Genomic DNA, 16,560 nt, shown 5'->3' on the forward strand with positions numbered 1-16,560 from the left:
GCCTTAAGTCCTGACCCTGCCATAACCCCTCACCATGTTAAATAGATGCCGTTCTAGCCACCTGCACATTCTCATCTTTTCTTTCCCCCGGGCCGATTTTGAGAGAGAGAGAGAGAGAGAATTTCATGAGTTGTTTCCTTTTAAAAGCATCCCACTCAACTGGAGAAGGAAAGGTATGGGTGAGCTGGCATATAATAGTAAGGAAAATGTTCCTCGTTGGTTCCCTCTGGGACTTTCTGAACATAACGACATTATTTCAGTACACAGTGAGTCATGCTTATCATTTCCTCATAAATGTAATAACGCTCAGGCGTGAGGTACAAACCACTCAGTCCTATCGATGAATCGACCCAGGGCTGTAAATAGCGGTTGCGGGATCGTTGTGCATTTTGTTCAACGTCACGAAGGGCTGTAGTTGTGGTGAACCTCCTAAACGGCCGTAATAGTCGGTTGGAGGAGAGAAGTTATGACGCTGATGGAGGAGACGGCGCGCGCGGAGGCAGAAGAATCGTGTCGCAGCCAAAGCCGGGTGAGTCACGCTCCCACGGTGATCGCACAGCCAATGGATCGCCCAGGATGTGGGCATATGCTAGGATGTGTGATATCACTCCACAGCAACGGTGCGGAGCCCAGTTTTTAGTTGTTCTATGTCTGCTTAGGATGCTGGGATATAGTGTTGAAAGAATATGTGCTTATGATTTGGATGTGGCCTTAAAAATGTCATAGAAAATCTGGGGAGGGAGAGAGGGAGAGGGAGAGGGAGAGAGAGGGAGAGAGAGAGAGAGAGAATCCTTCAGATGAAAAGTTTAATGTCTTTCAGTGTTCTTCTTCTACTGCAGTGGAAATAAGTCACGGCAAAAAGGAAGATTACCCAAGCCCCAGTTGTTCTTCATACAGGGTAACAATGGGATGGCTTGCTGACCTGGGCTCTCAGATGGTGTTTGGCCTTCAGGCAAAGCAGACTCCGACTTACTGTCAAGTCAAATGTGCCAAGGCTGACTTTGATTTTTCCATGAGACGGCCGCTTCGTTAAATCAGCATTCTCTGGCGGATTCCCTCCAGGCCTGTGGAAAATGAGTGAGGGCTTTTGCCTTTGCTGACTGCACAAACCGAAGAGCGGGAAGACTGTCGTGTGCTTTCCACATGGAGCCCTGAGGGAAGCGTAGGCCTTTTGGACACCATGGGCGAGTTGGACGATGTTTGACCTTCAAACCAGGAATGAACCCGTGAGACCAGCTCAGACGGCAAGAATGAGGTGTTTGTCGGTTTGGCTGAAGCTTAAGCTGTTTCAAAAAAGTAATTATTCACACGATGACGAGGCAATCGAGCAAATCATTGATCTACACTGAACCATCCTCCATCTCAAAACCTTTGAGCGGAATAATGCGGTCTCCCTCATTATTCCTCCTCTCATTATTCCTCCAAATTCATGATACACCACATAATATTTAGCACATCCTCAGGTATAGCACACCGGCACATCAGTATCCACAGAACCTGGAAGGAAACGAGAGGAGGCACCGCTGCTTCTTTTCAACACAGACCCTTTGCCCTTGAATGCAGGACATCTAGACAGAAGACGGGCAGTGAGGACGACACACGACTGTCCTCGGCGACTAGAGGATTATCCTCGTCTGCATCTGTATTCACAGCCTTGCCTCTGTGTGTGTGTGTGTGTGTGTGTGTGTGTGTGTGTGTGTGTGTGTGTGTGTGTGTGTGTGTGTGTGTGTGTGTGTGTGTGTGTGTGTGTGTGTGTGTGTGTGTGTGTGTGTGTGTGTGTGTCCCTATTTTGGTGTGAGTGTGTACCTTTGAGTGCGTCGCCGAGTGAGCCTGTTGAGCTCGGAAGGACAACTCATCAGTCTTGCAAAACACACTTTGTGCAACGAGCAGATGGGGGTTATAGGGATTGAGTGGCCCTGTGAAAATATTGGACTTTTGTTTGCCAAGATTTTGTTGTTGATTTAGCGGGGAAGCGGTGCAACCCTAATCCCTCACACAGCTTCGAATCACTTTCTCATCTTTGCTGTGTTTCCTCCCTCGCTGAGCCAAGAGTGTGTTTAGTGTGAGCCCCTGCACAGCAGGAGTTCAATACGGGGAAAGAAGGAATGCTGCTCCTCTGCTCTCTCCGCTAATTCCCTTCTCGTAGGCTGTTGTAACGACTTAAATGAGGCTGAGATGTTGGAACAATTCATGCAGATACACACCTGCATCCAATTCCAATGTTTTTGTTTGTGTGATGCCAGAGAAATCCATAAACCATAAACGTGTGCACACATGCTTGCTCCCCAGGCTTATAGAGCCGTTGGAATAGTCAATAAAGTCAATAAAGGTTTAACTTGAACTTTCAAAGGTTTTTTCTACTTTCTGAACGAGCCGACGTCAGAGCGTCACAGATTCCTGTCTATGGTAATCTGCTCCATCCCATCCGCTGTGCGTTTCTCAGAACAAAACCAATAAAAATTGTGTGTATTTATTTCATTCTTTAAATTGTGTTCCAAAATTGCTGCATGGCAATTGAGTAATTATTTTTCCTGTTATGACGATGGCTGCCCTTCACCCTGGTCCTTTTTGCCTGTCAACAATCTATTAATCAGGTTCAAACGCCATCACTTTCTGTGGCCCGCGCTGCAACACATACTTGGACTTCCCCTCGACAAACGCTGTTTTCAGGAAACATCCGATGCGGAGGGAAGGACAATCGACGTTGCCCTTAATAGCTGTTGCAATCTTGGAGGGTTTCACCGATATGACCAATTCCAGACCACAAGCGTTTGGGTGGGACAAGGGAATTACTCCCAGAGAGAAATGCATTGGTGGAAAAACTGGAAGGAACCTTGCGAAGGGATTTAGGAATGTAATCCCCCAGTAATGGTCGGACTGGTAAAGGGTGATGTATAGGACAACAACACAATCGATACAAAATGTTGTCTAGAATCACCCTGTGTGTTGTGTGGGTACTTGGCAGCTCTTGGTAGTATCCAGGATTAGAAGAGTGGTTTTATTCTGTCAATATTCCCGACAGAGGGTTAATTAAGGATTTAATTATTGTTGGGGTATAGAACATCAACATCATCATGGTTATTACGATGATTCTTTTCAAACTAGTAATGCACTTTTGTGTTTTTATTTACTTTTGACTTTTCTGTTTTTGTTGCTTCACCCTTCATGCCGGGGAATTCCCTGAGGACAAAATATAATATTGATTTGACTTCTCCTGGTCCTCCTGTCAGAACAACAGTGGAAGCGTTTTACTACCCTGCTCACTTACTCCTGGTCCAAATGAATAACCAGCATCAAATAATCGATATGCAGTTTAAAACGACCTCATGGTATAATAGCAATGCTGCTCTATTCCCCAAAGGAACTCGAGCTTGAAGAAGAGAATGTTTTATCTTTTTCCCCTGGCAGTCGACAATGTCAGCCTCCTTTGAGCTTTAAATATTAATCAGAATGGATGGATGGATGATTTTAAGCCAGGAAGGTGACCTTCATGCTTTGCGTGTCCCCAGTGGAGCTGATATTTCAGATGTGGCTGCCTTTCTTTGAATATTTGAAGGGCATTTGTGCAGATGTTTGAATAAACCTGATGAATCTCAAGAGCACGTAGACGCAGACCAAATATGGCGGACGTGCCGCGTAAGTGTCCAGGGTCGACAGGTCCCACGTCACGTCAGAAGCTGAAGTTTGTCTTCTTCGTGTTCATTTTTCCCCCCGTGAGGTTAACTACCGAATCCTGCAGGGAAAAATCAATCACAAAAAAAATCACTAAACTAAAATCATTAAATACATAACATAAAACATTGGGTCACAGCCAGTGTTTTATCTTATATGGTTTATGTTAATATTTATTTATTATAATTTACTCTTACCTGTACCTCTACTGTGTTTCATTCTCATTGCTGTTGCAGCTATGACACCTGAATTTCCTGCAGGGGGTTAAAAAGGTTTTTCTTATCTTAAGTTAGCGCACAGATTTAAAAAAATTTACAAAGTATATTCATGAGAGATATATTTTAAAAACCAATTGACTCTCAAAATGTTAAAATCAAATGCATTTATTAAACAATTTCCCATCAATTCACTAAACAATGTGAACAGGCACTGCAAGACCGTGTGAGCTACTGATGAAACACAGGACTTTTATTGTGTCCTCTGTTGTCAAAATCAACATGAACACGGCTATTGTGTTAAAATAAACGGACGTCTTTTGTGTTTGGGATCAAATTGACCCCAGCATTTTAAACCTACAAAAGAATTACTGTCGTTCAAAGTGTTGCCCAAGTTTACACATAACAGTGAGTCAATCATTGAAAGAACACCAATTAAAAGTATATAAAAAGTCAACAAGAGTGCGTGTCTGGTATGGGCCTGCCAACGTCCAGGACAAGGCCAGACTCAACGGGTTGTCAGAGCAGAGAGGATCATGGGCTGTGACCTGTCCACCCTTTAGGACCTCTATACTTCCAGGTCAAGAAGAAGGGCCAAAAAGATGATCAGTGACCGGGATGTAGGCGTTGATTCAGATGTGCGGTCAAGCCTTTATTCCTTACACGTGTGCATGGAGGGAGGACCTGTTCATTTTAACAAACAAATGACTTGCAGTGCAATAACAACATTGTTTTCGTCTCGGGTTAAAACTGTCTCCCTCTGGCCACGGTGACCTCTGCCTGGCACCGGGTTTGTCCTTGGGCCTCCCGGACTTTGATGGTAATCTGGAAAAACAGTAAACAAATGATCCAATCGTTCCTTGTGCTGTCCCAGATAGTGAACTCTGTTCCAGAGGGGTAAACGATTGACCACGCTAACCCTCATAATAACCTCCCATTTCTCAGAAAAAATTATTGAAAAAATGTGTTCACTAACAATGACACTAAAGCTCTCACTGGCCCAGCACCAAATGATATTTCCAACATGCTGGTCAGCGATGAGCCGGTCAGGTCTCTCAGGTCCTCTGGCCTTTTACACATTCCAAGAGTTAATACTGAAGTTGGCAGAGCAGCCTTCTGTTTTAATGCTCCCATGTTGGAACAGCTTCCCAGTCGATCTGTGATATGCCCCCATAGTTTTTTATTTTATTTTATTCGCACTAAGCTTAAAATCCTTTTAGTTGCTTTAGCAAATTCCTAATCCCCCGTACTCCTAGTCCCCCGCACCTTTGGCCTGCCAGTCCAGGGTTCCCCACAAGGACAATATTGTTGAGGCTTTCCACAATGTTTTTGTTTTTTTTATTCACCATTTAATTGTAGAATTGTAGAGTGATGGATCTTTTTCTTTTTTCCATGCCAAGAAGATGGTCGAAAAGAAGAACTATTATTATTAACAGTTACTAAAGTTATTATAATACAGCTGGGTTTCCAGGATTCCAAGATTCCAAGGCTAGCTGCTAGTTGGGCTAGGGTTCATAATAGGATTTCTCAAAGTACTTTCTGAAAAAAAAGTTTTCGATTTATTATTAGTATTATTATTTCAGGTCATATTAGATTGTTATTTTAAAGTGACTTAACACACACAGCCTACATTATGAGCTGCTTTCCCTATACGGCAGATGCTGTGGTCAGACCCGTTGAAGCAGAGAGTCGCCTACGCTCGCTGGATTCCTCCATATATTACAGTTTGATTGGCAACATTGAATAAAACGTTAGAAAAGCAAACAAACTTTTGAAAAAGGCTGTATCTTACCGCTGTGGAGTCGTCGTTGTCTGTTTTGTCCACAAATGGACCACGCACACGCGACATCCATGGGGGACGTCCGGTATATTCAGTCTGCGCCCAGGTCCCTCTCATGATTCTAGGCCTATTTATTAATTTTACGCCTGCTTACTGGAAGAAACCTTTGGTCGTTTGGTTCCCTCTCGGATGCCAGCTGGATGACATTCACTTTGCAGAGTATAGTAATTGAGCACAAGCGGGACGACGACAAACTTCAAGGGCGGTGATTTAATATTCTATTCCCTCAGTCAGAATGGGAAGCAGGCGGGCGTTCTGGAACAGCAGTGTAATTATCTCACATAGATAACCTTCCTGAAGGAAATGTTTCCCGTTCAAGCACAATGTACGGCGGTCGTTTGCAACCTCGGGGTCACACGGCGGTCTCTCTGGTCCCAGGTGGTCTCTCCGGGGAGTGCGAGGCTGATGCTTGGTTGCAGGGCAGGTTCAGGGGGTGCAGAGCCACGAAGGATCTGCTCTCGCTGACTAAATCTGTCTTTTTTTCTACGCATTAGTTTTGTTTTTTTTTTATATCCAAAGTGTATTCATTTCGGGGGCGTCCTGGTGTCTCAAACAGATAAGCGGGCGTAGCATATAGGCAAAAGGCCTGAAAAGACGACCCGGGTTCCGAATCCAGCCTGCAGTCATTTGCTGTGCGTGCCTCTCCCTCTCTCTTCCCCCCATTTCCTGTCTCTTTCCACTGCTCTCTACAAAAATAAAAATAAAACTGCACAAAAAATGTTAAAATAATAAAAAAAAAAAAGTGTATTCATTTCGTGCATATTATTATTTTGAACCTGATGTGTTTTATTGTTACGGTACATATTTGCAGGCCAAAACACGAGATATTTAAATAAATAAACTCTGAGGCAGCTCGGTAAACCACATCCTGGAAAATGTAAACAAAAATAAACCAGAAAAAAACACAGATAATTAAAAGAGAGGACATTATGTCATCAATGACATCAACGGGGGGTTTCAAGCATAATGGGCCTGTGCTCAGCAAACGTACACGCCTCCATACACACTGAGACAAAAAAAGCAAAAGGACACAATGGCGTAGAGCTTGTGTAATAAGACCGTTTTGTCTTTGTGTTCCTACAGGCGCTGGGGAGTCAGGAAAGAGCACCATCGTAAAGCAGATGAAGTAAGAACGTGTCTTTATCTGAGTGTGTGCCCGGGGCTAAGATGGAACACGGCCCTCACACCTCACTTACACCAACTTGTTTGTTTCTGAACTCAAGCACATCTCATGGAGTGTGTAGACGTCACACTGAATTTTTATATTATTTCTTGTCAAATTTCCCCCATACCCCATTGATAAACCTACAGTACAGACATTTAGGCACTGAGAATGAGTCAAATAAGATCCAAAAAGTTGTCTTTTAGCTTGTAATAACAGACACACCCACAGGGACCTAAAGGGCTTAATAATTCACATATCCGGGCATGGAATCCATTTTTTATGAGCTTCGAGTTACAACAGTCTGTTGCTTTTTTTTTTTTTTCTAAGACTGAGTTATTAACACAGCCATACTGATAAAAAATTCCTGCAGAAGATACAGTAGAGATTCAAAATATTAGCCCATTGTGTAACGTAAAACCGAGAACAGATGCAGGTACAAAATAATGGGTTTCCAGTATATAGCAATAAAGAGTTCGAAAAATACACAAAAAAAATCTTCTCTGCATTGTGTAAAAAAAACGTCAGTCTCTATCAATTCTGAGGCTGGTCATTGCATTCCCATCAAGGGGCAGTTTTGCTTCAGAATTCATGTACGCTGGTTTTCATGTGGTCTCTCCCCACTGTCTACTGCATCCTAATGAGGACATCACATGCACACACACACACACACACACACACACACACACACACACACACACACACACACACACACACACACACACACACACACACACACACACACACACACACAGTCGCACGCACGCACACCCTCACATTCTCTCCCTTGTGCATATCCGGCTGTATCTTAACACATGTTTACAGTACAAACGGTTGATATTCTGAATATTGTTCACTGCAGTAAATATTTTTTTTATCGTGTATGACATGTACGATGGAACTATGTGTCAGTATCACACACACACACACACAGATATACTGCTGTAAACATCGTGGGAGCATGTTTGAACAGCATGTTTGAACGCGTCATGGAGAACTGGCGCGGGAGACCACTGAAAACACTATCACATCTGATCGATATATTTGGCATATTTTCAGATAGGCTGTTTTTTTCCATTCTCATCTCAATAATAAATAAGGCAGAAAGCCGATTTTTTTTTTTTTTTGTTGTTGTTGCTGCGATTACTAACTTACCATGCAAAACATTGTCCATGTTGCCGCCTGCTCTCAGGATCATCCATGAAGACGGCTACTCAGAAGATGAGTGTAAGCAGTACAGAGCGGTGGTGTACAGCAACACCATCCAGTCCATCATGGCCATCGTCAAAGCCATGGCCAACCTCAGCATCAACTACACTGATGCTACCAGAGTGGTGGGATAACACACACACACACACACACACACACACACACACACACACACACACACACACACACACACACACACACAACTTGGTAGGATATCCTGGTGCACCCTCTACCGAATCTGCTTTAGTAGCTGATTTTAATTGCGAAATAAAAATGCCAAATTTGTCAACTATTCATTAATTGAATCCAGAGTACCAAGCTGTGTGTGTGTGTGTGTGTGTGTGTGTGTGTGTGTGTGTGTGTGTGTGTGTGTGTGTGTGTGTGTGCGTGTGCGTGTGCGTGTGATTATTTCTTGATTCTGTGAATCTACAATGTATCAAGTATTTTTATGTCGTCTCTGGGAGCTGCAAGCCGGGTCTCGTCGCAGGGTAATTTTCTTTTAGAATCCAGATACTTCCCAGTTCTCACGCTCACCTGTCCAGAGGAGCTGTCTTCTGCTGTCAATTCCCCCGGAAGCATAATACTATTTTTATCCATCCGCAGCAAAACAGCTTAATGTCGCATAGCTCTCCACACTTCCATCTGAGGTACTCTTCTTGAGCACCAGGGGGGGGCATAGAAAGAGGAAAAGAAAAAAAAATAAGTGCAAAAAAAGATGAAGAAGCAGGAGAGGATAGGGGCAGCCGCGGGCTGTTTGTGTGGCAAGACACATTATAGCATCACATCTGCTCCGCTGCGTGCTTTGTACGGCGCCATCAAGAGTGAAAATCAAACGTCTTTCTGATAAAAAAGCCCTCTGAGCAGGTGGCCCCGATTCAATTATTTCCCTTTATCACCCTTATACCTTGTGAAGATCCTTCATGCGCGTTTTCTTTTTTACCCCAGCGGCTGTGGTTTCACATTGGCTGTGAGTAACAGAATGGTTGAGTAATGCTGGTTAAGAGACCCGAGGCTCAGGAGAAAAAAACAACAACAAACACCCCCCCACCCCCACAATTTTAACTACAAGCGTAGACACACAAACAAAAACCAAACTGAACGCCCAAACACATTAAAAAAAAAAACATCATCCCCTCCACAGACAACAGTTGGAAGGATTCCAATCTCTGCCACCTGTTCCATGAAACCACCCTTGTATGAGTTTTGATAAGGTTTAGGAGTTTGTTGTGTGGCAAGGGAATGTGGAAAAACAGACAGCGGACCCAGAGAAAACTGCACCTCGACAAAACATGTATGAAAATACTGTGTATTACACCTGTTTTTTGTTGCTGTCACCACGATTGGTAAAGTGTGATTCACGTAATGATTAATTCAAAAAAAGTCAAATGGGACTAGACTGTTTGGCCCCTTGTTAGAGTGTGATTTGCATTTGAAAATTCACTTCCCTAAACATACATTATACCATCTACCAAAAAAAGAATCTATTGTATGATATTTTGACCTTGTCACCTAGTCCTACCTTGCATCTTATGGCATACATAGAAAATACTGTCCTGGTTTGAGCACTGTCAACGTACATAGCGCAGTGCACATGCAATCACACACATGCACAAACATAGATGGAAGTACATTCAAGATTCAAGATTCATAATTTAAGATGTTTATTTGTCACATACATATACATACGATCATACATATGCAGTGAAATGTCATCGCAACAAACCCGAGAGATTATGCACAGTAAGTACTAAATTGAACACAATAGCTAACCTAATTACTACCTGACTAACTAACTGAACTGACTGATTCCTAAAACGTAATGCAGTTAGTAAATAAGAATAGGAATAAGAATGATATAAAATAAAATAAGACTCAAAAAGGTAATACTGAGTGGGGTACAAAATAGAAATAAATGGAATAGACTTATGTATATGGGATAGGCTATTTGTCTATACAGATACAGTATGCAGTACAGTACGCCTGCACGGGAACATTTTCACACAGACCATTACTGTTTCAGATTTCTAACATCTTTCAAGTACGGGATTGCACAGCCGTGATTTATGTTCACTGCCACAGCCATACTGTTAACGTCTTTGCATTATTCACCCGTGCTTGTCAAGCAGACTGACTGTCTGTCCCGGGTGTCATCGATATTTCTCAAACATCGAAGATCAAAATAACTCAAATGTCGTTTTCATTAAATGATTACAAGAATCCTTCAGATTCATGCCAAATTTAGGAATCTCTCTCCTGTTCTGTGTGAGACGGAAATCGTTCCATACACCAGTACGTAAAGTGAAAAACTAGAAACTCCGTGTACTGTGTGGTGAATTCGACTGCAAGTTCCAGAATTACATTCAAACAATCTTGATTTTTTTGTAACATCCGTGTTGACCCCCACTTTTGCTTTTAAAACGCTCAAAAAATAAAAACATATTTTCGAAAGGATGCCTTCTTCTGATTGTGCCCAATCAGTGCATTCTTGGCGGAATAGGCGGACCCCGCCACCAACACTGGAAACAGCATAGAGAAGCACATGCATAACGCAAATACAATGACTTGCTACTTCTTAAAAAGTACCAGCTAAAAAAGAGACTAAAATATTGTACTTTTTAACACAGTAATCTTACGGATTGCTACTTTTAATGATTTGGACTTTTGACTGTATTTAACTTACTGTCAACGTCTATGTTGTGGTGTTTCTATCGCCCCCTGTAGGATGATGCCCGCCAGCTCTTCGCCCTCTCTGCTGAGGCTGAAGAGCAGGGGATTCTGCCCGACGACCTGGCCAACGTGATGAGACAATTATGGGCTGACGGCGGCATCAAGAGCTGCTTCGCACGGTCACGAGAGTACCAGCTCAACGACTCGGCGGCATAGTGAGTGTAATTCTATGTGGATGCATAATGTCTTGTTCTCCACAACACCATACTGCTTTGTTATATTGCTTTTTCCTATAAAACTGCACATATTCAACTCAAAATATAAAAAAGTTAAATTTAAAGGCGCAGAGTGAAACCAAATATCATTATCCATGAAATACGCTTTTTTTTTTTTCTTCTTCCTGCAGATATATTTTTTTTATAAAAACACAATTGAAATTGACCAAACCAAACACTGTGAAGAATTTCAAGCATTTTGTTTAAACAAGAATATTAAATCATGCTGGGAGAACGGATTCCCTGTGATGAGGAGGAAGAGTTTGATGTTTATTTAATTTTGGCCAGCATTTGTGCTAATTAATTCCTTGGATGTCCCGTTTGAGCATTGAACCGTGCTGTTCTAATGTCGCTACGCAGACCTATCGTGTCTATTTTGGATGTAGATCATTGAGCATCGCTGTCTGCCACATTCCTCTCTTACTGCAGATGATGCCACGTTAAAATTCCGTCCTCCGGAGTTTGGAGCCTCCTCTTAACTACAGTACATACGAAGGATATTGGATTTTGTTAAAAAAAAAAAAAGTGACATCCAAATCAAATGCTGTTCATTTTTTAAGTTCATGTATCTATATGTTTCAATATAACTAGGTTCAGTTGGTCACTACAACAATTTGGTGCCTGAAATGGAAATTGCCAGATGCCCTCTGAGGCACAACACAGAAAATAAAATATATCAACATGGTCTCTTTCCATGGCATGACTTATTGTCTAGTAACACCTTACTAATCCAGCAGGTTTTTGGGCTTTACACTGTGATTGTATAAATGTGAGGTCCATGCAAAGCTTCATCGTTGAGATGCGACATGCCTCCCTTTGTGTGTGTGGCTTGGCTGGGATGCCAGAGTTCCAATCTGGCCCTGACTGATGATGTCACCCAAGTAGAGCAAGCTGCGTCCTGCTTACTGTCCCCTACTGACCAACAGACCGTCCTTACTGTCTCCTACTGACCAACAGACCACCCTTACTGTCTCCTACTGACCAACAGACCAACCTTACTGTCCAACAGACGGTCCTTACTGTCCCCTACTGACCAACAGACCATCCTTACTGTCCCCTACTGACCAACAGACCATCCTTACTGTCTCCTTCTGACCAACAGACCATCCTAAATGTCTCCATCTGACCAACAGACCATCCTAAATGTCTCCTACTGACCAACAGTCTGTCCGAAGAGAATTGTCCCCACTGACCAATAGATGACTGTCCACTACTGACACACAGAGCATGTCCCCTACTGACACACAGAGCATTCCAAATGTCCCCTACTGACCAACAAACTCAAGACAACTGTCCTACTGGCCAACAGTCCTCAACTGTCCACTACGTACCAGGACCAGAGAACCCAGCCAGTATTTTTCCCAGTATTTAAAATAAAATGTAGGATAGGATCACCCTGATCCACATTCTGACTTTTCAAGATGACCAGATCCTGTTTATCGGGGCTCTAAGCCCACTTAGCTCGACCTACTGGATGTGAAGAACAACATAAAGAAGATGGTCTGATTTCAAACTGATCCCAATTTTCAATCTGGAATTTTGGTTTTGAGCTACCAATTTGCAGGATTTAATCCAATCCTGTAGCCAAAATCTGATCCAAGCCAGATAATTGAATCAAAGCTATAATGTTTTTCATACTACGTCCCCTTTAAGCCCTACACTTATACATGATATACATAGCTTATAACACATATTTACCATACCTTATTACAATGATTATTATAGTGTAGTTATAAAACTTTTTGTTCCTAATGACTATGTAATTAGCTTATCATGCATCAGACCACCTGAGTGGTCCTTAGCTTGTTAAACATCTTGCATCAATCCCCAAAATACACAAAACATAACTTTTCTTTATGAAATAATACACTGTACTTCTAAATAAACATTAAAAATGTAAATACTTACAGGTGACACCATCAAAAGTATGACATGTAAACAGATGGTTATGAAAACTGGGCCTGACAGAGAATGAACTGAATACAACAGTTGGCCAGCATTGAATCATACTTCCTGATTACAACCACATCACGAGGTCAAAGGTCGTTTGCTGCAGTTATTTTCTGGAGAGCCATACAGAAGCAACCCGTTGTGTCGCCAAAAACACGCACAAAAACATTGCTAACAAACAGAATATAACGGTAACGGAACACCCAACATTTCACACACATTTACATACACCACGGTCACCATGATGTTGTTGTGACCTGTGGGCTTGCAGGCGAATCACCCGTTTGTTTCCTTTCTTATCGGCGCTCTCACAGCTACCTGAACGACCTCGAAAGGATAGCCAAGGCCGACTACATCCCCTCTCAGCAGGACGTGCTGCGAACCCGAGTCAAGACGACCGGCATCGTGGAGACTCACTTCACCTTCAAAGAGCTGCACTTCAAGTGAGGACACACCGGAGGGGGCCGCACCCACCCGGTCAAATTGCATCAAATCGATGTCCAGGTGTCTCAGTATCAGCGGTGGAAAATGCACAACACATCAAATCACCCATTGAAAGGAGTGCGTTGCCTGTTTCAAACCCCATCACATCCAGAGGGGCTGCTCAGTTTGGGAATCCTTTTTGAACTAAATCACGAGGTTACCCCCGGTGACCAGAGGGCCCAAATGTTAACCCAAAGCTGCCGGGAATAGCGCGTCACTCCCCCAACGAGATCCGTTTGTTCCTCCATCTCTAATTAACTTCGACATGAAGCTGAAAGCCGCTGTGCTTTGACTGGTGGCGTGCCAAGGTCACTTGAGAATCGGGGGCGTCTTCTCGGGCGTGGTGCTTTCCAACCGAGGGTGGAAGGAGCTGCGGTTGTGTCTCGGCCCGGAGGCGCCGACGGAGGTCTGGTGTGATCTGGTTTTAGATAAACTCTCCTCCGTGACTGACATTTACCTTCCATCACAGGCTCTCGATTCGGGCTGAATAATACATGCAGGGGATCGATAAGAAAGAACGTCTGCTCACATTCCCGTTCAGCGGCCCCCGAATAATTGCGAGGGAGGTCAAACTGCCGAGCTTCACGCATAGTCTCGTTTTCTAGGGGTTTTTTTTTGTTCTGTTTTGGTTTTTTTAAGCATCATTTCGCCACCCCAGTCAAGACGAGATCTGTCATTTAGCGATCTGGTGAATTTAAATACCGAGGTAACGACTGCTCTCGCGGCCTTCGTGGATCCACTCCTTCACCTCGCTCTGCACTGGTCCTGCGGTCGCCCGTCGCGGCCCGGGCGTCCTGACGGAGTGCTCCTCCGCTCCCCATCGCATCGCTTCTCGAGGCAACCTCATGAAAAGTTAATGCCCGGCTCAGAAAAGAATTTCGCCATCACTCTCTCTCTCTCTCTCTCCCTCTCCCCTTTCCTCCCTCTCGACTGTCCTCTCTCAGCTTCTTCTGCGCCATTCATTCATCTATTCTTTTTTTTTTTTTTTTTCTCCACTGACTTCCTTGTGACCTGCAACACACACACACACACACACTCACACACACTCACACACACTCACACACACACTCACACTCACACTGACACTCACACTCACACTTACACTTACACTTACACTCACACTATCTCTGCTTTGCTTCCCCTCCCCACAGGATGTTTGATGTGGGTGGTCAACGTTCCGAGAGGAAGAAGTGGATCCACTGTTTTGAGGGAGTCACAGCCATTATATTTTGTGTTGCGCTGAGTGCGTACGACCTGGTGTTGGCGGAGGATGAAGAGATGGTAAGGACAAATGACAATGAGATCGATCTGAAAACTTTGAATTGAAAGTTTCCATCACTTTCTTTTTTGTGGGATTTTGGGTCATTTTCAATTTTTTCAACGATATCTCGGCTGTTGAGTGCATTCTTTTTTTTATTCTTTGGAATGATTTGTTCTTTAATGTTGGTTCAAAAAAAGTCAAAAGGAAGCCTACTAAATTTGATTAACATTGTCCCCTACAGGCAGTTCTTGCACATTGCGCCTCATAAATGCCCGATCTTGGCCCAATTTTTACTTCCACGCCTCTCTGTTGGGTGCATTTTGTGTGGACACCCCCCAGTCACGTATGGTAGTAAGGTGGATCCCGAAGGGAATATAGCTTCACATTTAGAACACTACATGAAAAAGTATGATGCAGTTGTTGGTACTGATGCACCAATACCATATTGTCCTCAGTACTGAGTGAGTACTAATTACTCATATGAATACTAAACATTTCAGTTCCAATAATTGTTTAGGTGCAGAAGAGGACTAGGACCACATGGAAAAACAAAATTGTCACATGGAAAATGTTTATATACTGTATATAGATATTAAAAAATAATTATATAAATAAATAAATTAATAAATTTTAAAATATATATATTTTTTTGATAGAGTTCTGAGATTATTTTTTATGAGATTATTTATTCTGTTTTATTATCAGAATTCTGAGAAAAGATCAGAGGTCTGATTTTATTCTAAGAATTCTCATTAAACCCCCCCCATACAGAATATTTCTTTAATATCTTTGATATCTGTCTTAAAAAAGACCTCAATCCTGCCCCAATGCTCTGGTGTCCACTGCAGCTCTTTAGGCTGTAGTGGCGTCTGTGGTGGCTGCCGTGTAGATCCATCTTTTAGCAGAAGGGGCATCTCCTGACCTTGACCTCCGCTGCGGTGTGCGCCACGGTTTCTGTCGTAAAGTAAGATGACCGTGTGGCCGCCTCTTTCTAGAACCGCATGCATGAGAGCATGAAGTTGTTCGACTCCATCTGCAACAACAAGTGGTTCACGGAGACGTCAATCATCCTGTTCCTCAACAAGAAGGACCTTTTCGAGGAGAAGATCACGCGCAGCCCCCTTTCCATCTGTTTCCCAGAATACTCAGGTAGTTGAGCCAGCCGCGGCACTGATGCGGCTATGACATCATACGTTCCCCAGTGCAGTACGGAGACGCAACCGTCCCGAGAGGTGTTGTACACTCGCACTTTTTTTTCTCTCTTTCGTTTTCTTTTGCCGCTCAGGAGCCAACAAGTACGACGAGGCAGCCAGCTACATCCAGACCAAGTTTGAGGATCTCAACAAGAAGAAAGACACGAAGGAGATTTACACCCACTTCACCTGCGCGACCGACACCAAGAATGTGCAGTTTGTCTTCGACGCCGTCACCGACGTGATCATCAAAAACAACCTGAAAGACTGTGGTCTGTTTTAAGGTGGAGACGGGGGGACGTGGAGGTTAGTGCTCATAATAAGTATAGAAGAAAGGTCGTTTATTGATAATGTGTCCATGGTAAGGACGGTGAGATGAGATTCTTCCACTTTTTGGTCAAGAAAAACACCTGACAAGGAGGTATTGTTACAAAGCGTACTTGGTAACAGAATACCGCTTACTTTCAACCTGACACAGATCTTCCCTTTTTGGCAGTTGTTTATAAAAATACACACGTCATCAACAACTTTGCTCCCAGCATTTCCTTGGCAGGCGCAACATTTCTGTGCCATGACGTCAATTTGTTTTGTGTGGGAAATTACAACCCATGTTACGTTATTTTCAGTAGCGTG

The 16,560-nt window shown here is 43.2% G+C and overlaps 1 protein-coding gene across 1 annotated transcript in view; it reads left to right on the forward strand.

Moving 5' to 3' along the window:
* The window catches only part of LOC307230315 (guanine nucleotide-binding protein G(i) subunit alpha-2), a gene marked incomplete at both ends in the record, with an annotated part of 29,398 nt that extends 13,188 nt beyond the window's left edge, over nt 1-16,210 (forward strand). Inside the window, 7 exons of the mRNA XM_080000614.1 lie at nt 6,811-6,853; nt 8,082-8,223; nt 10,820-10,980; nt 13,305-13,433; nt 14,625-14,754; nt 15,730-15,883; nt 16,020-16,210. Of these exons, the coding sequence (XP_079856740.1) occupies nt 6,811-6,853; nt 8,082-8,223; nt 10,820-10,980; nt 13,305-13,433; nt 14,625-14,754; nt 15,730-15,883; nt 16,020-16,210 (950 nt within the window). The remainder of the gene's footprint in view (nt 1-6,810; nt 6,854-8,081; nt 8,224-10,819; nt 10,981-13,304; nt 13,434-14,624; nt 14,755-15,729; nt 15,884-16,019) is intronic.
* Between the last annotated feature and the right edge of the window lie 350 nt (nt 16,211-16,560).

This window comes from Zeus faber (assembly GCF_960531495.2).
Source record: "Zeus faber genome assembly, chromosome: 5".
Classification (NCBI taxonomy): Eukaryota; Metazoa; Chordata; class Actinopteri; order Zeiformes; family Zeidae; genus Zeus; species Zeus faber.